Consider the following 27983-nt stretch of genomic DNA (forward strand, 5'->3'; position numbering starts at 1 on the left):
CAGTAAATAGCGAACGCTGACGCGCCATGATAAACGACTTCTTGAAGCGGAATATTGAAGTTCTTGATCTCCAGAACATTTGGTTCCAACAATACAGCGCTACTTGTCACATAGCCCGTGAAAATATTGATTGTTTTGCATCGCCGTGTCGGTGAGCAATTTATCTCTGGTCTAGGACCAGTGGATTGGCCACCAAGATCGTGTGATATCATACCTTTGGGATTTTATTTGTGGGGGTATGTAAAGTTTAAGTGCTTTGTGGATAAACCAGCATCGATTGAGGCATTGGAAGCCAACATTACTAAAGTTATTCACGAGATACCGACCGAAGTCCTTCAGCGGGTCACTTAAAATTGGTGTATGCGGATGGCCATTGCGGCCAACATTTGAAAAGGATTATCTTTAAAAAATAAATATCATGAATGGTTCTACACAAAAATAATAAATATTGCCCATTCAATTTGAGTTTTCGTTGTTTTATTTCAATTATGAAACCTTAGAGGATCCGGATTCTAAATTGAAATAAAGCAACGAAAACCCCGATCACCCTTTAGAACAAAGTTACTTGTACAACCCAGCACGTTATAGAACCTTTTTTCAGTGAGGCAAAGTTTTAAAATTTTTGTGATACAAAGTTTTATGTTACCAGAAAAAAGTGTTATAAGTCGATTTAGAATATTATTGTTAATGTTCTATAGCAGGTCTGCCCCATTTTTATAAAAAGAAAGGCTAAAATATCTTTTGAAATAAATCATTTGAGAACTAAAATATTCTACGAATAGATAAGTATAAGAATATGACTGAAAATTTCAGTCGGAGTTAATGTAATGGCGCAAAATTAATTACCCTATTTTTGCTAAAAAAATGTTGAGTGATGAAAATCTTTATTTTGACCTTTGCAGCTGATACGGCAGCTGTCTAGTTCACAAGCCTCTAATAAAGCGTTTTTCAGTAAGAGCGCTTCAACTTTTTTTTGAATAAAACACAAACGGTTTGACTTTTTTAACTAATTTTTTTTTTATTGTCGAGTTTGAACATATACATTTAAGTATAAAATTCAATTTCTTTTGCATGACCATCGCGTGCACGTTTTACGAAGTCCAATCGTTGAACCCAATTTTCGACCATTCTTTCGCATAAATCGGCCGAAATTCCAGCAATTTCGCGTTCAATATTGGCTCTGAGCTCACAAATCGTCGCCGGCTTGTTACTGTAGACCAATGACTTCACATAACCCCAAAGAAAATAGTCTAGAGGCGTCAAATCACACGAGCGCGGCGACCATTCGACCGGTCCATTTCTGGAAATAATGCGCTCATCGAACTTACTCTTTTTACAAATCAATTGTAGCGTGTGCTGTGTGGCTTGTGGCCCCGTGCTGTTGAAACCACATGTCGTCTAAGTCCATACCATTCAATTGCGGCCAAAAATAATCGTTTATCATGTCGCGGTATCGATTTCCATTCACAGTAACGTGGCGATCGTTCTCGTCAACGAAAAAATATGGGCCAATTATGCCGCCGGCATGTAAACCGCACCAAACAGTCACTCTTTGTGGGTACATTGGTTTTTCGGCAATCTCTCTTGGATTATCTTTCGCCCAAATGCGGAAATTCTGCTTATTGACGAATCCACTGAAGTGAAAATGTGCGTCCTCACTGAAGATGAAGTGCGCGATATGCATTTTGATTTGAACGCCCGTTTTCACAATAAGCCTGAATAACTTTAACACGTTGCTCAAGTGTGTAGCGTTTCATTATAAAATGTATACTAATGAAGTTTACAAATGACAAGCGAAAAATAAAAAATATTGCGTCGTTCGCCCTCCCTATCGGAAGTTGAAGCGCACCTATTGAAAAACGCTTTATGATTGGCCTACGACCGACCCCATTTGCAAAAATTATAAATCTTTCGATAGGGTAATTAGTTTCGCCCCACCTTGTACTGATATATACGCATTAACTTGTAATTGGTGGGAATACCCGCCTACGCTTCAATAGTGCTCGATTGTATGTGTACAAAAAAGAATTACAAAGTAGATATGTAGAGCATCACTTTTTCTTCGGTACCAAACCTATCGACTCATTTTTGCGCACTACATCTTTTCTAGTTCTAGTTTTCAAAATTGAGAAAAGGTTAGATTATATTGAGAAAGTGTAAATTGAAATTGAGAATTATAAGTTCAAAATGAATGAAATGGGGGTAAGGGATAAAAATCGATTTTTTTTTTTGCATGTTATTGTAGTAAAACATTTCTTTTCTCATTATGAACTTGAAGAGGTGCATGTCTACAAGCTATCATATTTCAGGACTGGTCGAAAAGTATGAGTTTAGATCGTTAGGCGGTCCCATTTTGACACCCGTTGGTTATATGATTACTTAATTATGTATGTTCATGCATACGTACCAAAGATTTTGCTTCACATTTAGACGACGAACCCAATCTAAAACGTGTTACAGCACGCTCGATCCGTTGTTACCCAGTAGCTGAAGTTACCGGGCCTGCTATACACAATTGTATTTATGCAGGTAGTTGCCAAAGTGCCTGAGACTCTGTTAAAACTAGTGCATAAGTATGTACGTGTTATAACTAACTGTGCTTTGATAGACGACATGTTCGTCGAGGGGAGAGTGATTATAAATTATCTAATGAGTTATTATTCGCTTGATCTCAAGGCAGAAATTGATGGTGTTTATGAATGTTCTTAAATAAACAGGAACAGGGGCGTACCTGGAGGACGTAGCGCCCATGGCAGCGAACAATTTTTTCAGTTTCATCCCTTTCTACACTTAATAACGCCAAATCGCACAATATTTCTTCACCCATTGTAGCTCTTGAATAAGACAGTATAAGTTTTAACTAGCTGAAGGATCTCTCGCAGCTAGCAATGGAAACTGGTATTGTCAATAGAATTTGAATTGCGACGCGAAGATTCGGGAACACGCTTTCATCTCCGAACTCAACAGTGAATTCGACGAATGTTTCTGGACTTGAAATGGTGTTTTTTCGGCTCGTGAGCAACATCCTGCAGTCAAGAATTTCTTCATAAAGTTCATTTCCATCAATATCACTCACGTAAATAGAATTGACCTAACTCATTGCACTTTTTTTGAGATCGTATTCTTTTTCCTGATAAATAAGACCTTTGGCATCGAGAAGGAATACAAATTTTTCATCGATTTCATTCAACCGTACGAATCTGCCGTTCATTTCTTGAAATAGTCGATCAACTGTTTCTTTCAAGACCCTTTTCATTTCTTCGATGGCACTCAAACCTGCATCAATCGAAATTTCACCATACATATTTTTTATTCTATTCAACAATATTTCACTGTATTGAGAAAAAGAAGATGAAAAACACTGAGCGAAGATTATGTTTACACCAGAAGTACCGTGACGTAGCAAGTTAGTTGCATGCAAAGATGTAAAATGTCCAGAAGGGGGGCGGTCCTTCGCTTCCCACCTCGGTGTTTTCTCTCGATCACACACACTGCTTTCTCCGTCGCACTCGCGCCCCTCCACGTTGTTCGAAGTTTTTCGAATCACCGGCAGTCATTAGCTAAACCGGCTTTGACTTAAGGGGGTATTCTAGTCTAGAAATTTGAAAAAATCGAAAATTTTTGTTTTCAAAATTCGATAGTTTAGGTATTCAAAAATATCTCCCTAAAAGGATTTTGCAAAATTCGAATTATTTTCGAAATTACAACTATTTTTGTGACGCGACAGTTAGACTGGTTTGAGCGGACGGCGAAATTCAAACGCGTGTTTCTCGAAACTACTTCGTTCGATACGGTCGGCACGATATCTCAAGTTCTAATCAACCGATTTGCTTGAAATTTGTCATGAATATTCCTTAAATATGTCTCTATCGTATGAAGCTCGAAAAACTCAATTTTTTAATATGTGTAAACAATTCGAGAAAGCTTAAAAATAAGAGAAAAATCGACCTCAATTTTTTGAGTAGCCGCCATTTTATGGGAAAAATTTTTTTTCCGTTTTTTCTGGTTCATACGATAATGACATTCATATTAATTAAGAATTTGTATTTCTTTTTTTTCAGATGACCACAAGGGTAGAAATCGTGACGACGGGGACACTGCCTTTTTTCCCCCCTTCCACTTCAAGGACGCATAACTCCATGAAAATTCATTTTTTTTTTCAAATTTATTTTGTGTGCTCCTAATATATGAATAAATAAATGATAAAAAAATGTATCGTAAAAATATCAATAGCTTTTTTTTTTATTCATCGTCAAAAAATGCTCGAAATTCGGGCCTCTAGACTAGAATACCCCCTTAAAACAGCGTAGAGGGACGCGGACAGTATACGTTTCAGTTTTTCTCGCTGCCGAGTATACAGATTACAGAGTCGACTATCCTGACTTCTTATATCTTTATTTCAAACTGAAGTTCAAAATTGCGATTGAGGTGTCACTTTGCCAGTTTGTTCGTTTTGGCCGGAGTTACAGCACACATAATGGATAAGCTTGTCGAAAAGGATCAGTCTGCACTTATTATGAATAACAGATATAATTTTTCTAAGCAGATATCCAACCGTCATAGTTTTTTGGCCAAACTGACTAGCGGTTTTAGACCAAATGAGAAGAAAATTCAATTCTCGCAGTCAAAGCAATACGAGTCTTCAGCTTCAATTTGAAAAATGGCACATACAGATGTAAATGCTGTTAAAGGCTTATAAAAATTAGATAGGAAGACTTATAAATTAAATGCTTAAATATGTCGTTGGCCTGTATACTCGTACTTCAAGACTTTTTAAAGACCAATTACTTCGGACTTTTTAACCCCGGTATTAAAGCAACCGGATGGTTTGAAAAGGAACACGTAGAGTAAGGATAAGCTCCAGTGGTATCACAATGGACCTGCCGAAGGTCTAAGTGTGTCTTGCGACAACCACCCTACCTACCTACCTACCTACCCCGGTACAACATTACCATAATTGTTGTTTTAAAACAGCATAAACATTCCCCATACATCATCGAGAAATTCTACTGTAGAGACAGGTCTTGGCCGGATATAAATCAGGGACGTTCCGGTTACGTAGAGCCGACCGACTGTCGTGGGAACGTCTAATCTATGGAGTTTAAACTCTTCGTTATTGTGCTTAAGAACAACCCTGCAACAAATCGGTCTATTTCATGTCTAGCTGAGAACAAGACATTTTAATGGCAGTTAACTAAAGTTAACAAATTAAGTCTCTTCTTAATGGCAACCTCATTTCATTAAATGACGCAATGGACTGGCGGTCCCTTACAAACCGAGTCAGATTCAGCAGACGCCATACAACGTTTGGGATTGAAATATCGATTTTTTTTATATTTTGACAGCTAAAATAACATCCTTGATGTATCAGGAATTTAGTTTATGATTTGATATTTACAGAAAGGATCGCTTTTCGCTTGAGCAAAGTTGGGAAATATTAAAAACCAAAGCGCGTCGATACAAGGTGATATCACTAGAGCTGATTTTACCTGCTTCTTTATTGTTGACTGCCTAATTTTTTGCGTTTTAGGAATGGCGGCAGTTTCGGATTCTATTTGCGCGTCTTTATAGTTTTTCCTCAATTGTTATAAGAATATCTCCTGGTCTGGTTTTATTGCAATGCCACGTTTTTTGCCTCTTAATTTCTTCGTACGAGTACATGAATCTATTTGGAAAATTTTGGTGTTTAATTTTTCAGTTTATTACTTGTGTCGGTTTTATTAGATATTTTAAGAAAAATGTAAAGTGGAGATTCAATTAAATCAATCTGCGTAGATTTCAAGTTACATAATTCTTCATTTTACCGCATTAAAAAACAAGATAATGCTTTTAAAAATTGTATACCCGAAAATACAGAAAGTGCGTAATAAATTGTTTTCAAATCAAAAAATAACAATGTCAACTCAAATTTAAATATCTGCGGAAATTTTGCGATCGAAAGGAAATCAGTTTCAATCCAAAATTTATCCAACAGATTTCAAACAGAGTTTCAATTCTAGTGAGTAAGAATGAAATTATGGATTTAGTTATCGCGAATCTTCACCTTCCGCCGCAGCCCGTGTTTTTAATCAACGGCAAAAATAAACGTTAATGTATGAATTCGACTTGCGAAAAGAACTAAAAAAAGAGGTTGTCTGTAAAGTCGGTTTACTGACGATAGTTTAACGTGATAACGTCATAAGAAAATACTGATTGAATGGTTGCATTTTTCAAAAGAAAATTTTAATTTTATTTGTTTGATAGATATTTGTATGGATATAGAGAATGAGTTAACATTAACATAACATAACATAACATAACATAACTTAACATAACATAACATAACATAACATAACATAACATAACATAACATAACATAACATAACATAACATAACATAACATAACATAACATAACATAACATAACATAACATAACATAACATAACATAACATAACATAACATAACATAACATAACATAACATAACATAACATAACATAACATAACATAACATAACATAACACAACATAACATAACATAACATAACATAACATAACATAACACAACATAACATAACATAACATAACATAACATAACATAACATGACATGACATGACATAACAGAACAGAACATAACATAACATAACATAACATATCATAACATATCATAACATAACATAACATGCTGTTCAAGCAAGGTAGCGCCGCATAAGCAAGATAACGACGCATTTTTTGGTGCGTGCAGCCGGCTACATAGAATTATTATGTCACGTCAAAAAATAATAATAACATTAAAACAACAGGTATTATTAACAAACTTGGTTTTATTTTAAGTTCTTCAAGTAAATCAAATTAATAATAATCAATAAGAAGGCATATGCAAATACAAATACGTGAATTTATATATGTACATATGCGCATATACATACACATATACGCTCAGTTAAGTAGGAGAGAGCAAGATGTCGAACGTTGCCGTTCGTTTGCTTCGTTTGCTTTGTCGTTCGTTCCGCGCTTTCGCTTGCAGTTCATTCAAGGTAACGGCAATGAGCAAGGTAACGACAAATGAGCAAGGTAACGGCAATGAGCAAGGTAACACTAATGAGCAAGGTAACGGCAATGAGCAAGGTAACGACACATTTTTTCGTGCGTGCAGCCGGCTAAATCGAATTATAAGACGTTATCACGTCAAAATGATAAAAGCTTGCATTTTACTTCATTAGACTATTTTTGGTGGAGCGCCCTTAAGGATAAATGTTGCGCCAGCCATCCAGAGAGTTGAAACTTGAAATCAAAGTTGCCATTGATGGGGTAAGTGCCGAAACTCGTGAATATGTACTGAGAATTTGTGTTAACAGAATGGGCTACTGTACAGTCAGATATGATCAAGATATTTGAATAAAATTAAGTACCAATTTAAGATATGCGTAACTCGATGTTATTCTACAAATGGTACCGCCTGTTCACGGTAGATGGTTTTTTATGAGAAGCCTTTTCATTGCAGAAATACACTAAGAGGTTTGGCATTCCCTGTCTAGAAGCGGCCGCTATTAGAAAAAACAATATCTATCATATCGGTGTGAAATCATGAATACAGGGAGTTTCGAACCCGGGCACTAGCGAATGGTAGCCTCGCGCCAACCCATTCCTCCACGGTGGTTGATTTATAAGTAAATTAAATTCCAAACTCTAAATGGACTACTTCGCATTCTCTGCTGTCAACTCTACTTTCTGTATAATAATCAATTTTGGGACTGCAACAACTTCCCGACTGTGAATAAATTTGTTTATGATTTTTTTCATTTATTATCATAAATCACACAATAATAAAATTACTCTTCTACACAGAGCTGTAGCAAGCAAAGGTTTTAGCTACTAGATAAATTATTTGCTGCCATTAAAACTGTCAGGAAGGGAAACTTGTGGGACTAGTACTGCTTTCAGACTGTACCAATTCTTATTCCCTTGGTAAGTTCGCAGCATACGCACGTACATGCATACACATGTGTTTGAAAATAGGGAACCCATGTGGTCTCTGGATATCCCATTGAGACGAAGACCTTGCCAAAGCTATGGTAGCCAATTAATTATAAAGGCTAGTGTGCCCATAATATAATTATGACCAATTGAATTTGCAAATGAAAATAGCGACAGAGCGGCTGAGATTCGCACATTAGGGGAAGAATGAATCGGTGTTCATAAGAGCCACCATTGCGCTGAAAAGATTTTACCGGCAGCTAAATGCACACAAATATGCAAAATTAAGCATTCGCGAAAACGTTTAGGGTGGTCTCCGATGAATGTTTTCCACTAATTTCATTTGTGACGCGCGCGTTCAGTTCCAAGTGGACTTTTGTATCGCACGGGTTTTTTTTTTTTTGCTGCCTCGCAGTCGCTCTCGAGAAGCAGCTAATTAAGGAGTTATGAAAATTCGTTTAACCGTCTAATTATCCTACCATCCATGGATTTCGATGAAGTACTTAAAGAGGTCGGATCCTTTGGTTTGTACCAGAAAATCATCATTTGCTCGGTGCTCTTGCCCGCAGCGCTGCCTTGTGCCTTCCATGCCTACAGGTGAATTTGGAGCTAATTTGAGCTCAAAACGGAAGCTTGTTTTAAAATACTTATAGCTTATTAACTATAATTAAAAACAATAGTCAATTATTTATCGCAGCAACGCCAAAGCACTGGTGTCGTGTACCCGAACTGGAGCCATGGGCGCAGGACTATCGAACGCTGGTGAAAAACCTCAGCATACCTATAAATATGATCAATAGCAGTGTGGAATATGCCAGCTGTACGATGTACCATCGGAATTACTCGGATATTGTGAGATATATGGAATACCGCACCCCAATAGAGTTGCAACAAGACAAGGTTTGGCAAATCGGAAATCCGGGACGTGCACAAGTACTGCAATGTCAGCATGGCTGGTATTACGATCGCACTATGTATGCAAGCACAGTGGTCACAGAGGTAAAATTGAATTCAATAGTTTGTAAAAAACAATTCTTATCGGGTCACAATCTTAGTGGAATCTTGTGTGCGACCAGAGCTTCTTGGTCACTCTTGCTTTGGTTCTCTTTGGCGTTGCAGGCTTGATCGGCAACTACGTGTTTGGCTATTTGCAAGATATGTGGGGTCGTCGCCCCTCATTTTATGTTTATCTTCTTATAGAGATTGTAGCATGTGCAGCCAGTGCCTTCGCTTGGAACTACTACTCCTGGTTGAGTATGCGTTTTGTGGTGGGTCTTACCGTGCCAGCCATACTCGCAAGCCCATATGTCCTTGGTAAGCTGATGTGTGCTAAGTACTCTCTCATTCTATTCTAACTCTGTCTTCATAGCTATTGAACTAGTCGGTCCTGAACAGCGCGTCTTCTGTACAATTGTCTCTAATATCGCTTACTCATGTGGTCTGGTACTACTCGCTGGCATAGTCTATTTAATACGGGATTGGCGCTTTCTCACCCTAACCGTATCGCTGCCATTGCTATTGCTTTTTTCTTGCTATTTCGTGCTACCAGAGTCTCCACGCTGGCTGATCGCAGTGGGTAAAACACGGCAGGCGGCACGCATCTTGAAAACTATCGCTCGTGTCAACGGTCATAATATTCCGCCAGATTTTGTTAAACTCGTGCATCAAAAGTTACAGCAAGCAGAAGCGGCAATAGGTAAAGAAGCGGAAACCACCTATGGCATTTTGGATTTATTTCGAACTACAAATATGCGCCGCAAAACGTTGATTATAACGCTCATTTGGTTCGCAAACACCAGCGTGTATGTAGGTTTAAGCTATTATGCACCAGCTTTGGGTGGCGATGAAATATGGAACTTTTTTCTCGCTGGTATTGTAGAGCTACCCACCTACATAATGCTTTGGCCAGGCTTAAGCTACTTCGGCCGGCGTTGGATACTTTGCATATCAATGTTGGTAGGGGGTGTGGCATGTGTTTTGACATTGTTGTACGATGAGCAGCCAGAGGCGATGCTGTTGCTTTATTGCATTGGCAAGATGGGCATTTCTTCGGCATTTGTAGTGCTGCCGTTACTCGCCTCTGAACTTTATCCGACTGTAGTGCGTGGCCTAGGCATGAGCTTTAGTTCGGTTGTTGCGATGATCGGACCAATTGTCATACCCATTATTAATCACATGGTAAGTAGTGGATTTCAACTACTCCCACATTTTTCAGCATATCCTGCCTGTTCCGCCCTTTTTAGGGTCAGCGTATGTTGGTACTTCCGCTAATTATAATGGGCGCCCTATTAATAATCGGCGGCTTTGCTAGTCTTTTCTTGCCGGAGACGCGTGGCAAAAATTTACCACAAACCATCGAAGAGGGCGAATCAGTGCCATTGAAATTTTTCAATTGTTGTTGCTGTTGTTGTTGTACAAAAACGCCGCGCAGTACCGATCTGAATAATTCGGCCTTGATTGCGAAATACAAGCGACAGCGTGAACGAGAACGAGAACAAATAGGACGGGGGCGTCGACAGCCAATAACAGTATGCAGTATTTGTAAGAATGAAATTAAGGAGACGTGACAACTTTAATAAAATTAATTTTATGTGCAATATTAGAGTTAGAATTTACAGTTAGTAAGAATAAAATACAATAATTTGTAGAAAATATGAGTCTTTGTCGAACAAAAGCGCTTAAAACAAAGTCAACTAATTTCAAATAAAATATTTTTTTAATTTTAGGTTATAATTTACAATTGATCGCATGGTAAACAGGACTCTTTTCAGGAATCGAAAATTTTTTATATCAAAAAACCTCTCGAGTTGTCTATTAAAATTCGTTCAGTTTTTTGTACTTACATACATACATACATATGTAACATACATATGGGAAATATTGAAAACCTATTTCGAAAGTGGTGAGTCTTCTTCTTCTTTTCTGATTTTCACATCGGTGGCTACGTCAATAAGCGGATTTGGGGCTCAGAAAATCCACACGTTACTGTAGAGAAGCAAATGCATCCTCAACGAGTCACTGGCATCATCGGGCCATTTTTTCGAAAATGAGCGAGGAGCTGCGGATACAGTAAATGGCGAGCGTTACCGTGATATGCTCAACGAGTTTTTGTTTCCAAAAATTTAAGAGGATGACATGGACGACATTTGGTTTCAACAACGGTGCAACTTGTCACACTGCCAAAGTTACACTCGAGCTTTTGGCTACTGTTTTTGAAAACCGACTAATCAGCCGAAATTCCGATATCAATTGGCCACCTCGGAGCTGTGATTTAAACCCGTTGGACTATTTTTTGTGGGGAGCCGTTAAGGACAAATGCTATGCAAACCATCCAGAGACGATTGATGCTTTAAAACATGAAATCGAAGTTGCCATTCATGAAATTAGAGCCCAAACAATCGAAAATGTGCTTAAAAATTGGGTTGATCGAATGGCCTACTGTAAAGCCAGTCGTGGCAGTCATTTGAACGATATTATTTTTCATTCCTAAATGACAATGTTCAATCTTCAAAATAAACAAAAAAGTTTGAAAAAATATTGATTAGTTTTATTTTATAGCCGATTCAAAAACCAAATTTTACATGGCCCACCCTATATATTAAAGTTCTTCATCCGTCCTACTCAAAATTAAGGCATTTTTTTGACGGGGGAAATTTGGGCTGCCACAATAATATCAAAAAGTGATTCTTAAAAAGTGTGGCATCATAAATTGATGTAAAAACCGCAAGTGCTAAACAAATTAAATTATTTTTAAGTCGGTAGACAATCCCGACAATAATGATGGATAATTTTTTGACGTGATAACGTCTTATAATTCGATTTAGCCGGCTGCACGCACGAAAAAATGTGTCGTTACCTTGCTCATTAGTGTTACCTTGCTCATTTGTCGTTACCTTGCTCATTTGTCGTTACCTTGCTCATTGCCGTTACCTGGAATGAACTGCAAGCGAAAGCGCGGAACGAACAAAGCAAACGAACGGCAACGTTCGACATCTTGCTCTCTCCTACTTAAGTGAGCGTATATATGTATGTATATGCGCATATGTACATATATAAATTCACGTATTTGTATTTGCATATGCCTTCTTATTGATTATTATTAATTTGATTTACTTGAAGAATTTAAAATAAAACCAAGTTTGTTAATAATACCTGTTGTTTTAATGTTATTATTATTAATTTTTTTATTATATATGAAGGAAAAAATGTATGGTATAATATAATATATTAATATTTACCATATACCTTATAAGATATGTTGTATACTAATATATATATATAAACATGCATATACATATAAAATTTCGCGCAATTTTCAAAAAGAACAAATCTATATGTAAAGATGCATACAAATCATATGGACATATCAAATATACGAAACTATTCCGTACGCAAGCAAATGTAAGCTAATGTGCTTGAACTGCAAGCGAGAGCGCGGAACGAACGACAAAGAGCACAATCGGCCCCCGCGTTCGGCAACGTTCGACATCTGGCTCTGTCCTGCTTGAGTGAGCATATATATGTATGTATATGCGCATATGTAGGTATATAAATTAACATACTTGTATTTGCATATGCCTTCTTCCTGTGTGCATGGTAATGAACCATTTCTCTGTTGAGAATAGGACGCTGATAGAAAAAGTAGGAAATGAAAGGGAGTGTTTCGAGTGTAAAGTGTCTTGAAAAAGGCAAATCGATGATGGTGCCTCTTAGTGTTGTTGACTTATTAACGTCTGATGCACAATCGAAATTGAAGATATCTTTCATGAATTTGATAAATGTTTCGTCATTTTTCACGTTTGTGTAAATGTAACTTGATCAATTCCATTGCAATTCCATTTACCTCCTCCTCTATATCCATACAAAATATCTATCAAACAAATAAAATTAAAATTTTGTTTTGAAAATTACAACCTTTCCATCAATATTTTCTTATGACGTTGTCACGTTAAACTATCGTCAGTAAACCGACTTTACAGACAACCTCTTTTTGGATTTATAATACCCACAGTTGCAGCTGAGATATACATACGTCATCCTAGAACACTACTTTTCGAATAGACTTTCAAGCAGTGAGGCTGCATTTAAATTACTTGGTTTACAAGGCTAGAGGCTAGAGGCTACAAGGGTAAATCACATGACTTTGGCGACCAGTGTACCAATGAATTTCTGAAGCTTTCAATCACCAAACATTTTCTTCAACAAACCAATGGTTTTTCTGCGAGTCTGGTGTCTATTAAGAGTTTGAAGACTGGAAATGATATCACAAAACATAATTATTTTTAGAATTATTATTTTATTCTAATCTGGTAGATAATTTCATCTATTTTTTAATATGATATCTCGAATATGTCCGCCCCTACGGCTACGAGTTACATGGTACGCTCGATCAGTCCAATTATTAACTACTTTTTCCAATAAATCTGGCCATATGACGTCAATGGTGGTTTGAATATTACAATAAATCGATTGTTAAGCGCGCTATATGGCAAGTTGGCCCGTCTTGTTGGAACCAAATGTCGTTGATGTTTAGCTGATTAATAGCTGGAAACAAAAATTCAGTGAGCATGGCTCGATAGTGCTTGTCTTTTACCGAAAGAAATAAGGACCGATGATGTCCAAGGCGGCGACCTGGAGAACAGATTTTTTTTTTCAAGTAAATTTCCACAATTTAAGGCGTTGGCACCATTAACGTTCTCTCGTATACAATTCTCAACTGTCACACTACAGTTATCGATATCGATAGTTCTCAAGCAGCAAAAATAACACCCGATATTACTATCATCTATACATCGATAATTTGTTATGCAAAATGTTATATCTAATCGATAACTTTGGTATATGTCGAATTGTCGCACTATACCAACAAAATATTCACATGTTTAAACGTCAAAAATCTTGGCAAACAACCAAGCTCCAATGTTGGATTTAGCTGAAAATAATATCGAGGATATAGAGGATCTCATCTCAGAAGACGATGTGAAACCACGTGATCGCTATAACAATAAAAAGAGTGTATCCGTCCGCCCAAAGAAGCGTCCAAAAATTACTTGTAATGATGCAGATGGCATACATCAAGATAGGCAGTTTCCAGAGAAAAGAACTTACGAAAGCGTGATACCAGGGACTCAGACGGTGTATGTGAAAACGTGGGGATGTGCACACAACAACTCCGACTCCGAATACATGGCTGGGCAACTTGCTGCATACGGCTACAACCTAACAAACAGCAAGGACGATGCCGATCTTTGGTTACTTAACAGTTGTACGGTGAAAAATCCATCTGAGGATACTTTTCGAAATGAAATTCAATCTGGAATGGCTAATGGAAAACATGTTGTGGTAGCAGGATGTGTACCGCAGGGTGCACCCAAGTCGGATTACCTACGTGGATTATCGGTTATTGGCGTTCAGCAGATTGATAGGGTCGTGGAGGTAGTAGAAGAAACATTAAAAGGCCATAGCGTACGGCTTTTACAAAATAAAAAAGAGCAAGGCAAGCGTGTAGCCGGTGCACGACTAGCCTTACCAAAGGTGCGTAAGAATCCTTTGATCGAAATTATACCTATCAACACAGGTTGCCTTAACCAGTGCACCTACTGTAAGACGAAACATGCACGGGGAGATCTTGCTAGTTATCCGCCGCAAGAAATTGTGGAACGTGCTGAGCAAGCCTTTGCTGAAGGTTGCTGTGAAATATGGTTAACATCGGAAGATACTGGCGCATACGGGCGAGACATTGGCACTTCACTGCCAGAACTTTTGTGGCAACTAGTTGAAGTCATACCAGAACACTGTATGCTGCGTGTAGGTATGACTAATCCACCTTACATACTGGAACATTTGGAAGAAATTGCCAAAGTACTGAATCATCCAAGAGTATACGCATTTCTTCATGTACCCGTGCAAAGTGGAAGCGACTCAGTTTTAGGGGATATGAAACGCGAATATTGCCGTAGTGAATTCGAGCATGTTGTTGATTTTCTTCGCGCCCGTGTACCAGGAGTCACCATTGCCACTGACATAATTTGTGGGTTTCCAACAGAAACAGAAGAAGACTTCGAGGAAACAATGCAAATGTGCGCCAAATATCGCTTTCCTAGCTTATTTATCAATCAATTCTTTCCACGACCCGGTACACCAGCTGCCAAAATGCAACGGATACCAGCACATCTGGTAAAGAAACGTACAAAACGGCTAACAGATCTATTTAACAGCTATTCACCATATGATGGTCGCGCAGGCGAAGAGTCCACAGTGTTGGTAACGGAAATATCACACGATAAACAACACTATGTCGGACATAATAAAAGCTACGAACAGATTTTGTTGCCTATGCGGGAAAATCTGCTTGGCACTGCGGTGCGAGTACGCATTTCAGACACCAGCAAATTCAGTATGATGGGAGAAATCATTGACGATGAATCTGATTGGACACGCTGTACTGTAAAACAGGAGCAGAATGGTCACATTCAAAATGGCAAGATAGCAAGCCCTTTGGAGAGTGAGAGTGAAAAAGAGGACGTCGTACGCAAGTATGTCGGTTTCGGATTGATATTACTGTTCATAGCGTTTATGTTCCAATTGTTGATTAAGTTTTTATAGTTATTTAAAAAACAATAAAACAGCGCTAAAGAAAAAACACATAATTCAAATTTTAAAAAATTTAAACGTTGAACTCGTATTGCTTGGATGGTAGATATTTGATTATGAGAGCCCGAATATTATTTTTTTAGTAGGCACCGCGTTTGGAAACCTGAAGCTGTTGTTGTTATTGTTTTAGCAGTAATAGAAGCCCCGTCAATGTAGGGTCTATCACCGGTCGTCTTCGTCTGGCTCATTTAAAGGTAGGCCCAAGAAACGCTGTCCGTATGGCAGTATTTTGGCATGTCTGTAGCGTTATCCACTGCATGTCACTAGTTCCAGGCGACCAGACAGGCGCAGCATAGTTTAGAACCGGCCGACCAATTGGCTTAAATGTCGATAGCAACAGTTCTTTGTTGTTGTAGCAGTACCTTTGCCCTGTCAGTGTAGCGCAATTACCGGTCGTCTTCGTCTAGCTCATCTAACGGCAGGCCCAGGAAACTAGCTGGATCCAGGACTTGTTGGGTGCAGAGGGAGGGGGTGTTAGATGAGTGGACGGTTCTTTGTCTTCGGCCCAAGTGCTGCCAGCAAGCGATTTGAGGATCTTTTTGCGATTTTGGATCTTAGTGGCAATTGCAGTTGAGTGATCTGAGAAGGAGAGCAAACTGTCGAAGGTTACACCCAAAATTGAGGGGCAGTTTGACCTCCTTTGCCCAGGTGGTAAAAAAGATCGCCGTGGATTTAGCGGGGGAAAGTTGGAGATTCCTCGCAGTGAAAAAGCGAGAAAGGTCGGTGAGATAGTTGTTCACTTTGGAGCACAGGCCATCGATGTCATTGCCCGTCGCCATTACCGTGCAGTCGTCAGCGTATGAGACCACGGTGACTCCCTCTGGTGGTTGGGGGAAGCCCTGAAGCTGTTATCAACAAATATGGTTATTGTATGCTCCAAAAAATTGCAGTAAAAAAAATTAATACTCAGTTCATATTTTTTATTTCTCATTCTGTATTATATGAAGTCATTCTCTTAAGCTAAAATGGCTAAAGGTAATCATCAGAAGGTTCGGTACCGAAATAGCGATCGCCGAAATTACCAATACCGGGTATCACGTAAAATTTATCATTCACCTCTGGATCCAGTGCTGAGGTCACAATTTTCACTTTCGGGAAAGCATACGCAATCGAGTGTACACCAATTTCAGCCATCAACAATGAAGCTAATATTATATTCTCTTCGGGCACATCATGATCCAGTAACACACGCAATGCCATCATAGCAGCAGCACCCGTTGCCACCGTGGCATCCATTAATATTACTTTATAATCTTTTATATCTTTAGGTAAGCGTAAATAATACAGCTCGGGCTCGCCAGTATTTTGATTTGTTTGTATGAGTATCTTGCCAATGCGAATATCTTTGCAAACATCACATACAGCCTGCTCCATTGTTTCACCGGCACGCAGAATTGATACGCCGCATATTTTGCGAGAACCCATGCGTTTTCCTGCAAGAATATATTCAAGTGTAAGTCAAATTTACTTAATCTCTATGAAATTAATATTTATACTCTAAGTATTGTACTCTCGACTTACCTTCATAGAGCACGCCTTGTGGTGTTTCCACAGTTGTTGTTTTGAATGGAAAAAGACTCAATGCATATTCAATAACCAAGCGTATAAGACGCTTAGAATAAAATATGAATTCGTCTCTGGAAGTGCTGCGACAGCGTATAAAAGTGTGCAGCCCTTTAATTTGTGGTGTCGGTGGCAGTAGGTGTAGCGAGTCTGGCATAGGTTGGTCCTTATAGGAATTCACTAATGTTTCACGCAATTTGAAACCACGCTATATTGCAAAAAAATAAGTATTTAGATTCATACAGCCCATTCCAATATGTGTACAACTAACCAATTGCAACTGTGTATGTACATGTTGAACTATGAGATGTATGGCTACTTTATTTTCGCCACCGCGTGGTACAATGATATCGGCATGCGCCATTGTTGGTGCAATATAATTGGCATAGGAAGGTTTGACCATGTTCAAATACTGTTTAAGTACACCACTGAGATCGCGCCCACGTTGAGAAATGTCTCTGGAAAATAAATTTTAAAATTATGAGATTATTTAAAAAAAAAAAAAATCGTGAGTATTAGTAAGTATTAGTGTTAAATAAATACAGTATAGGCGCTTACATTTAAGTTGACATATTTATGTATGTAAATCTAAAATCCAATTTGGTCTCTATAATTTGCGTACCTGGCTTCAAATTACCTTTCCGTTTCTCTCTTTCGTATTTACTTTTACGTAATTGTTGTTGTTGTTTTTTCAAAAAGCTACGCTTTATTTATATTAGTAACTACTTTTTATTTGCACTGGAACACAGTGCAGAGTTAAGAGTTAATAAAAATCATGAAATAGTACCTTCGGATAACGTTTCGCGGTGCCCCCAGCCTAATCAAATTTGGAAAAATAAACGAAATTTTACACAGCTCTTAATAAACTTCATAAATCAAAGATTTTAAGTATTATGTTTGCAACTTGTTTTTAACTACAGTACCAAAGTAAAATAATAATAATTTAAATAAGAAATAATAAAAACCGACAAACCTGACCACCTACAATGCAAACTCGTCACTGAAAGTGATTTAATGTTACAGAATGCAAACATTTATTGGCCTTTCGTGCAGGGGAGGGTTTCCTAAACTAGATGAAAGGTCTTTTAAAAAAGTAACTTCTACCGCTTGTCCAGTTTGTAACTTGGATGTCCCAGAAAATATTCAGCACGTCATCGGTACCTGTCCTGTCTATACATATTTTCGATGTGAACATTCTGGTGAAATGACATTGGATCTCCTAAATACAAACATGATTTTGAACGGTAGTGATTACAAAGCTCTGAACAAATTCTTATCTAGCTGCCTCAAATACAGGGGGATTGTTCTTAATGAATTCTCGTTATTTGTTGTGCACTGATTGATTTATATTTTCATTTTAGGATTAGTTTTTTAATAAGTAAAAAAAGTGCCATGTGCCAAAATAATATTTTTATTTATTATACCTCCTATATACAACCTATTATATACAACTTATGTTACAGTCGTACGTTCTGTTATTTATTTTTTACTATGTCATTGTAATTATTTGAATTTAATATGAAATAAAGAACAACAATACGAGTGTATTTACGTACATAATTTTGGGAAGTGAAAATTAAAAGGTTGAATTTAATGATTTTGGAGCACCTCTTAATATACGATGAGGTAAGTAATATTTTGCACCCTTATTTCTGAGATAAAAAGCCAAGTATCTGCAGGTCTTCCAAAAGTGATTTAAAACGAGAAAATCACTCACCCCAATGTACATACATACATATGTATGAATACGTATGTATTTGCAATTAAATTAGCTATAACTTTTAACAACCGGTCCATAAGCATTATATGCATGGAATTGTTACAGCAACACAAAAGTGCAACAGAATAATTGCCAGTTTTGCCGCTAGGAAAAAATTAATTGGAATGTATGCAAGCTTGCGTGACTCATTGTATGTATGTATGTATATGAAATATTAATTATGGTAATGTAATACATGTGACTGCTACAACAAAAAAAAGTATTTTCCGGAATTAGAACTTAAATACGTTTGAAAATAAACGATTACATAAAAGGTCACAGCTGATGTGACTCTTTCGAAAAATCATTTTCAAAAATGTATAAGTAAAATGATTTATAATGATGAAATTTATAGCGTATTTCTCCCCAACGTAATTTGAAAATGGTATGATGCCAGATCAACTTGTTTGGTATCTGTTTTTTTCCTCCACTTTTTTGTTTAGATGAAAAATGTCAAAATTACAGATTTTGAACCGTTATTTGAAATATTTCCACGCAACTCCGCAATTTTGTGAAATTTCAATTTTTCCACATTTATTTCATTGTGCAAGAAATGTATTCAATTTTAACAGCATTTTTTGTTTATCGCCTAGCACCGTCAACAAAAAAAATTACAAAAATCAACAGTTTTTTTAAGTCACTTGAATTTTGCTCTTTTTTATATATACTAAAACTCAATGGGCTATAAAATTGAAAAATTGCATACAAAGTTTGAATTTTTGCTTTATATGGTTTTTGATGCATCGGGTTTTTTTTTAGCTGCATGAGAACTATCGATATAGATGTCTATGGTTTGGCAGCTAAGAATGGCAAACTTTGTTGGCATTCCTGTTCAGTAAAGTTTGGCAAGTCATCATGAATCGTTTAACGCCAGAGCAACGCTTCCAAATTGTGGAAATTTACTTTGAAAAAATAAAATAAATGATCTCGAAGTTCATAGAGCACTGGCGGTTTCATCGTTCCTTATTTCTTTCGAAATGCGGAAAGAGCTGCCGTTACGGTAAATGGCGTGCCATGCTAATTGAATTTTTGTTTCAAGCCACAATTGATGACCAGATTTATTGTAAAAAGTAGTCAAAAATTGGACTGATCGATTGGACCTTGTAACTCGTAGGCGCGGCGGGCATATGCCAGATATCGTATTCAAAAAATAAATGCCATGAAATTATGTACCAGATAATAATAAAATGTACTCCAATAATAATTATGTTTTGTATTATCATTTTAAGTTCTCAAACTCTTAAAGGAACACCCAATAGTATGAAATATATTATGTGTTTATAATTTTGAAACGGGGTGTATATCGTAAAAATTAAATTAATTTATTTGATTACCTTTTGAGACGCCTTGCTAAACGTATATCTGCATCGGTGTCAACAAACACTTTCATATCTAAAAGTTTAAGTACTTCTGTGCTGTGAAATGCTAAAATACCTTCAAATATTATGACATTTGCGCCATACATAGTTTTCTACAAAGTAAACATTTCGATAAGATTAAAAATACAATATAATAAATATATATTCATGCATATGAACTGGATGAGACCTACAGTCTTTGATTCACGTGAATGTGTTACAAAATTATAGATGGGCACCTCCACCATGCGACCCTCCTTTAGTTTCGTCAACACCTCCACCAATAAGTCTATATCAAATGCGTCTGGATGATCAAAATTATATTCGTTCAATAACGCTTGCTCATGCTGTTTCTCTGTTAATATCTATACAACAAAATATTATAATATTAATAAAATGTGCAAAATAAAATCACTTTGTTCTATGTACAACCGTTGAAAAATACTTAAGAACGATGCGTTGGCAACCATGTTTACCGAGTATGGTGCCGTAACGGTACTTTTTGGGCTTGAATATAATATATTGGCTGTGATAAGATTCATTTAAATGCGGCAATCTTATTTCTCTTGGAGGGTGCTCGCATTGATTTTTTGCGTTTTAATAGAAGCACTCATATTTTTGTGAGAAATATACTGAAGAACGATTCGGTCTTCGTCCAAAACTTTGTGAATTGATTTCTGTTTTATATTGTAACTGGTAACTAAGTAAAAAATAAAGTATCTGGAGTATTCCTACAGCCATTTATTTTAGTTGAAATGACTAAATAATATCGAAAGTGAAAACTTGCAGCCCAGCTCTTCGAAGGCAAGCATACAATTGCAAAAGACCGATTTATCCTATTGTGCTTTTCAATACAATTAAACGTTTCAAAAAACGATGGTTTTTATTACTTTCAAATATTATTCTGAGTATAAAACAGCAGAAAACGTTTCCAGAAAAACGATAGCGCGAAAGACTAATAGCTAGATTGATGGGATGATCGTTAGATTATCAAAACAGGATCTCAGGAAGAGTGCTGCTGGCATCCATCAAGAAATTTGTGTTCCTGAAAAGCCAATAACGAAAATACCACAATAACAGTTGCGCTTTGATTGACATAAGCAGGGATTCACAGTCAACTGGCGCGGAAGAAGCCATTGGTAACAGCCACGCAACGACAACGCCGAATTGCTTTTGCTCGAAAGCACATATCCTGGACTCAAAATCAGTGGCGTTATATTTTATTCAGCAATGAAACGAAAATAGAGTTGGTCCAGATGTTAGGAAGTACACGTGCAACATTCGATCACAATATTGAAGGTAATATGGGTGCGGTCAAGTACATTCAGATACTTAAAAATTCACGTTTCCACGACAGTCGGTTCTACGTTACCGAAACGACCCGGATTTATATCCGGCCAAGGACTGTCACTCCAGCAGCATTCACCGTATGTAAGTATGGGGAATGTTTATGCTGCTACAACAACAACAACAACTTAAAAATGCAATGCTACCTTATGCGGAAAAGAATTTACTGGCAACTTGGAAATTTCAACAAGACAATGATCCGCAGCATATGTACTGCTCGTGTGGCAAAAAATTTATTAGAAAACAATTTGATTACTGTTCTGTACTAGACATCTTCGAGTGCCGACTTAAATCCAATCTTTGAAACGACGTAAGAAATGCACTCAGTACGCAAGTATCACAAAATTGGATAAGTTTTTTGAAAAAGCCAAGGCAGCATGGGAATCCATTCCTGTTAAACGTTGTAAATATTAACGTATACTTTTCCCTTTCGCACTATTATTTTGCTTTGTTCTTTAGTATTTTTATCGTAGGATTTTCGAATCGTACTAAAAATTTAGAGTTCTCATAGATAAAAAATACTAATATAGATTGAAAATATTTTAAATTTATAGAATAAAACCTAATATGCGAAACATTGAAGTGATTTTATTGAAAAAAAAGTCTCAAATGGAGAGAACTTTGTATCGTTCTTAAGTATTTTTCAAGGGCTGTAAGATATGCTTACCTTGTAAAAACAGTCCATCGAGAGCAGTGTTACCCATGGCACACTCAGGCTCTCAATAATTTTTTGTGCTACTGTTGTTTTGCCCGATGCGCTGCCACCGCACACTCCTATACAACAAATTAATTTCATTATCAAATTAAATTCATATCATCACAATTATTTACAACTGATTAAATATTTTCCCAATGAATGTAATATAAAGATTATCGCTATATACATCCGTGTTCACAATAATAGCAGCGTGACATATTATATTGCAGATATTTGATTATTTTATTGTTTTTTTTTTTTTATTGTTTATTTTATTTATCTTTAGTTTTTTATGAAGATGTATTTCATAATACAACAAAAACCGTATAACTGAAAGTTTCAAATCTTGTACAAAATTTTAAATATTCAATAAATTTTCATCAACATTTAGAACGATTTAATAAAATTCTTTTAATGGTGGTCTGAATTTTCTCCATATAAAAAAAATTTCGATTATTTGTTGTATGGAAGAAAATGCATATAAAAAAGTCAACGCGAATTTTTAACCATTTTAAGCTCACTTTATTCCAGAATTGAATGAACAAAAAAAAAATCGGCATAAGCAGAATTTTTCTAAAAATTCTGATTGAAAAGTTTAAAGTTTTGAATTTCATATACTCGTAAGTAAGGTTTTTGTTGTAGTATGAATACATGGCACATTGCACAGGTAGAGCAGCTGATTTTATTTTTTTTTTTTTATTTATTTGGTCTCTAAATTATTAAATGTTTCTTAAATTACTCTCAACCTTTGTTTATCGATTTTGATATTATAAGGAAAAAAAGCAAGAACAAAATACAGCGCTCTTGCTACAGGTAATCTGTACAATGTGCCTTGGTATGAACCATATTTTTATAAATAAATAAGTAAAATTAAATAAAAAATAAATAGTCAAAACTTGGCATTAATTATGTCGCGCTGCTATTATTGTGAACACAGATGTATATGCAGTTATCGCCTTCTGTTATAAATAAAGCGCTCTTTTGAACTTACCAATAACAAATGGTTCCACTTGCTGGCCGGCACAATTATACCACGGCGGACGTCCAGCTGTGTATATTGTGCGATTATTGGCACGTATGATGCACTCAGCCGGATTAGCGGTGGTCGATTGGCTATTTACCGACGTAGTGCGTTGACGACGTGCCGGACGTGTTGGAGTAGTTGTGCGTGCCGGCGACTCTAGCGAATTCGATGAAACAATGCGACCGGGCACAGTGGTGGGTGACGCCGGGCAACAGTACTCCCCATTGCCAATATCCACATATAGATTAGGATCAATATATAGTTGCTCCGTCAAGTCTGGACGATCATCACTGAAATGGCGAAGAAGTTGGGAAGAAATTGTGTCAGACACAAACTTTCCTCGTTTTTATTCAAAATTTATTATTTAAAATATATTTATTGACAACACACCAACTGTACATAATATGTTTGTATGCATATACGAGCCTGAGCAAATTCAAAGAGGTAGAATATATAAAGACCAACACCGAAAGTTATGTGAATGCCTGTGAAGAATGTGATGTTTTCGTGGTAATTTTTGCTTTTAAAATTTACCCGCGCACATAGTAAACAACAAGTCTTAAACAAAATTTGTTTTTTTGTATATAATATTTATTTACACAGTTGATACGTGGGCGATGCTAGCTAGTGCCCTGGATAGATGTCATCCAAGGCTGGAACCATGTGCCAATGAACTAGGACGAGAGGCATCTTACAGAGTAAGGCAAGACTTTCGAAACATAACGACCAAGGGGATAGATATCTTATGCAATGCTTTCGCGGGACATGGCTTTGGTAAAATTCACAGTTAAAAAATCGAGGTACTTACCGGTACCTGAATGTCTTCAAAACTCTTGACCTTGCTATATGCAACAATTACATACACATGTATGTTACTTTTTATCAGCGTTTTTAATTTTTGTTAAGCCTTTGCAGTCAATATACATATCAGAGCGTGTGTGCGTATATGAAATCCCGTATTTCGCCTTTTTTGCAATCGGAAAATAGGCATAAAGGCAAGTGCCAAAGTTCTAAATTGAGTTTTTTTTTAAATATATACATATGTAGGTCTTTGACTTGTCCATGTGATTCTCCATATTTACGTAAACACATTTTTTTTATTTGTATGGGCACACTGCGATCGCCGACACATACTAATGTAAATACACACGCTTATTCCAAAATAATCAAACATTTCACATTTTGAGAAGCACCAGCGGTTGATTGATCTAGTTGAAAGACCGAGCACTCCACAGAGTGGATTATGATTAGAAAATTTCGAGAAAGTGTGCGGATTCATTAAAGAGAATAAAGAATCGTCTATAAGAACCATTGAAATGGAATTGAGCATTTGAAAGCATTTTTTCATTCATAGGATGAATAGGAAAGCATTTGAAAGCATTTTTTCATTCATAGGATGAATAGGCAAGAATGACACCCTCTTTTCTTTAGAGAGGTGACATGCGCAGTCTAGTAAACTAAAATGTTTAAAGATGCTGCCAATGTGAGCGTCACAAAATAATTCAATTTAATTGTTTCACAGATGTTGGCGCTATAATATACGACTTAAAATATTTCATGGCATGGATTGCCAAATACATTCAATTTGCTGTCTCAATTGGCAGTTTCATTGACAAATTGACCATTGAAAGTATCACACATTTAGTGTCGAGATGTCAAGTAAAAGAATGAAATATTTGATTTAAATGTGGCAGCAAGGAATATATGTGCCTCCATAACGTTTGCTATATCGCTGCCGCTTTAAAACTAATTAAGAAATTGGCTTTAAGACATTTGCAGACATGGAAATTTTTCTCTTGCCACGCCGTGAACGCGTCAATGTCTATTACGTTTGTATACCGATCGGTTTTTTTTCTCATAGAGGGCGTAGATCGTCGGTACTCACATGCATACATGTACACGCGTTCATGGCTAAGCTAAATAATATACTCATAGAGTACAGCTGTACTGATATATTTACATGAATGTACATACATATCTCGTTCTGGCCAATTTTAATTTTTACACATAATGTTTAACGTATTTATATATAATTTCTTCGTTACACCTCACAATGAAATTACTAGTGGACATCTATGTTTGGAATTTTAAAACAATCTGATATGAGGGCCAAACTGCAACGGTTTAATAACAAATGTTATATTTTTGGTGGGTTTTCGCACGTTTTGAAGATATATAGAAAGCAATATCGTCAATACTCGATTTTTCATTGCTTAGATAGAAAAGGTGCACGCATGTGTATCCATACATACCTATGTATATACATATTTCTGTTGTAAGTCTATGAGCTCACTGTACATCAAAGCAATGCCGGGCCCACATGTATTACAATTTGCATCAATTCAGCCAATTGTTTCTTATTATGCTAGCAAACAACGTATGCAATGCATGTATTTATTTATACATATCGCTCGCCCACTGCAAGAGTGTCATAATACAATAAAAAAAAAATACCGAGAAAAACGGTCTTAAAGTTTGCGATTTACCATGCCTTCCTATGAAAACGTAAAGACATTGTCATCTAATGAAGTACTATTAATTGTCATCGCCATGAATTTCATACACAAACAGAGATTGCGTTCATTTCAATATACATATTTAGTTATCTGCAAACACTTTTTTTAATTTTTTTGGATATGGCACTCTTGCAGCAAATGACCGATATATAGTTGGATAGGCACGTTCGATGTACAAATGTATAGTGTATGATAAACGCCTTCAGTGACAAAATATGCATGACTAATTTTATTTGCCGGCAACAGCAACGTGTGCAGTGATATCTTCTCCCATGTGCTTCGGCGATATTTCTTTATACACTTATTTATAGAAATGCCCCCCAAAAGAGAGATCGTTGGTTGAATTTGATCAAGCACGAACAAGAGCATGAGTGTAAGACAAAGACACGTAAAAAGCAGCAGATGCCACAAAACATGGATACCAATATTTGATTTATAACCTCACATATGTATGTATTTTCACATCGAATTGCTGTTTGTGCTCTTCCCTAGGTTGCTTAGGAAACATACATATAATTGATTTGTAGTAACACAATGTCACATGCTCCAGAATGCGAGTGACTTACTTCTCCTACTAAATTAGTTTACTGCTGCTGTATTCGAAAAACCCAAAAAAACCACTTTCAAATCAAAAATAGGCCTAATAGAAAAACATTGCATTGCAAATGTACGTGTATATGGATATAAGTATACACACATACATATCTATTATAATGCGGCCGTTTTTAAAGATAGCAGTATCCTCTTCTTCTAAGGTGTTTGGATAAAAGAAATACTTAGCAAATTAACATGCAAATTTTTAAAAACGTCTTAATATTGTACTTATATATAAAGCAAATATGTAAACAAGTGAAGGAATTAATGGAATATAATTGTGTGAGGCTGTAAATGAGGATCAACAATGTTTTACAACTGGAGAGGAAAGGAAGAAAATACAAGGAGTAAATGAAGAGACAGACATATATATCCACTTAACTGGTACAAAAATGATATAAAAGTACGAAAAAGATACTAGAGAGATAAAGTATCGCAAAATAATTATGGTGAAATGTGTAAGAAATTACATGAGACTACCAATGCCACTATCGGTTGTGCACGATAAATGCGATGATGTAGGCGAAGAAGATGACGATGACGACGTGGATGATTTAGATACTGATGCTGAAGATATGGTTACTGACGGTAATTTCTTCACAGGCTGCTTGTTTGGAGTCATCTTTGTGCTGCTGTCAAACTTCTTCTTGATATCGATATTGCAATCCACTCCATTATGTGCCACAGTCACTTTTCCACTCATGATGCTTAAATTTGATTGAGGAACCATAAGCTTCAGATTTCACCACAACGTTAAATATTCATCAGTTTCAGAGGTGAAATTCCTAGCAAACAGTGCAAAACAGCCAAACAATTGCAATTGCACAATACAGAAAATAACTGAAGGATAATTAAAATTTGATGTTTTCTAAAGAAAACTAAGCGTATTTCCAATTGACCGTCATTGATTTTTAAACACTCATCAATTATCCACTACTGGTTTTATCAAAATGAAAATTTAGGAAATGTTAAATTAGCACGCCTCGTTCCGCACCGTATGACAGGCACTTCGTCAGCACATATATATGTATATCCTTATGCAGTAGCTGGGTCCTTTAACGCGAAAAGGAAATAGCTAGCGAAGAATACAGATTTTTATGTTTTCATGTTCTTAATTCTGGTTTAATTTTTTATTATTTTCATTAAAAAAGTTCAGTTGGTTATCCGTCGAGTCGTTTATTGCGCACTGATTTCCTTTGCTTCTCATAAAAGACGACGGCAATTAAAACAAAAACAACAGTGTTATAGATGCACTATGCAATTAAATGTTTGCACAATTTCTATATGAACTTCGCGAGTTTTTGTTCATGTTATAAAAAAACTAAACTGGTCACTTTTAAGCACAGCGATTTGTAATTACCTATCGGAACTGGCTGAGCTGGAAGGGTAGAATTTAACTTGTTTTCCCTGTGTGGACGAAGATACCGACATTTCTTTTATACAATTCGGCACGCGGTACAAGTCGTACGAAATAAATAAAGAAATGACTTGAACGAAAGCAAATGATCCTGCCAGAC

General features: G+C 36.6%; 3 protein-coding genes across 8 annotated transcripts; 2 read left to right on the plus strand and 1 right to left on the minus strand.

The window, feature by feature from the left end:
* Window positions 1–8193: 8193 nt before the first annotated feature.
* LOC129244695 (beta-alanine transporter) lies at window positions 8194–10664 on the plus strand. Of its 2 annotated transcripts, none has more exons than XM_054882474.1 (5): window positions 8194–8552; window positions 8636–8954; window positions 9011–9269; window positions 9325–10133; window positions 10199–10664. In XM_054882474.1, the coding sequence occupies exons 1-5, from the start codon at window positions 8440–8442 to the stop codon at window positions 10520–10522; spliced, it is 1824 nt and encodes a 607-aa protein (XP_054738449.1). In that variant the 5' UTR covers window positions 8194–8439; the 3' UTR covers window positions 10523–10664. The 2 variants fall into 2 exon arrangements, with proteins under 2 accessions (XP_054738449.1, XP_054738450.1); XM_054882475.1 differs by having other exon boundaries at window positions 8474–8552; window positions 8653–8954.
* Window positions 10665–13828: 3164 nt separating this feature from the next.
* LOC129245891 (threonylcarbamoyladenosine tRNA methylthiotransferase) lies at window positions 13829–15604 on the plus strand. The gene has a single exon (XM_054884325.1). The coding sequence runs from the start codon at window positions 13875–13877 to the stop codon at window positions 15558–15560; it is 1686 nt and encodes a 561-aa protein (XP_054740300.1). The 5' UTR covers window positions 13829–13874; the 3' UTR covers window positions 15561–15604.
* A 909-nt stretch (window positions 15605–16513) lies between these two features.
* On the minus strand, window positions 16514–27961 carry LOC129244443 (uridine-cytidine kinase-like 1). Of its 5 annotated transcripts, none has more exons than XM_054882073.1 (9): window positions 27827–27961; window positions 27054–27173; window positions 23324–23646; window positions 22303–22409; window positions 20483–20653; window positions 20265–20401; window positions 17443–17629; window positions 17130–17379; window positions 16514–17041 (listed from the first exon to the last, which is right to left on the minus strand). In XM_054882073.1, the coding sequence occupies exons 1-9, from the start codon at window positions 27895–27897 to the stop codon at window positions 16578–16580; spliced, it is 1830 nt and encodes a 609-aa protein (XP_054738048.1). In that variant the 5' UTR covers window positions 27898–27961; the 3' UTR covers window positions 16514–16577. The 5 variants fall into 5 exon arrangements, with proteins under 5 accessions (XP_054738048.1, XP_054738045.1, XP_054738047.1 ...); XM_054882070.1 differs by having other exon boundaries at window positions 26937–27173; window positions 27827–27959; XM_054882072.1 differs by having other exon boundaries at window positions 26937–27251; window positions 27827–27923.
* Between the last annotated feature and the right edge of the window lie 22 nt (window positions 27962–27983).

This window comes from Anastrepha obliqua, chromosome 4 (genome assembly GCF_027943255.1).
Source record: "Anastrepha obliqua isolate idAnaObli1 chromosome 4, idAnaObli1_1.0, whole genome shotgun sequence".
Taxonomy (NCBI): Eukaryota; Metazoa; Arthropoda; class Insecta; order Diptera; family Tephritidae; genus Anastrepha; species Anastrepha obliqua.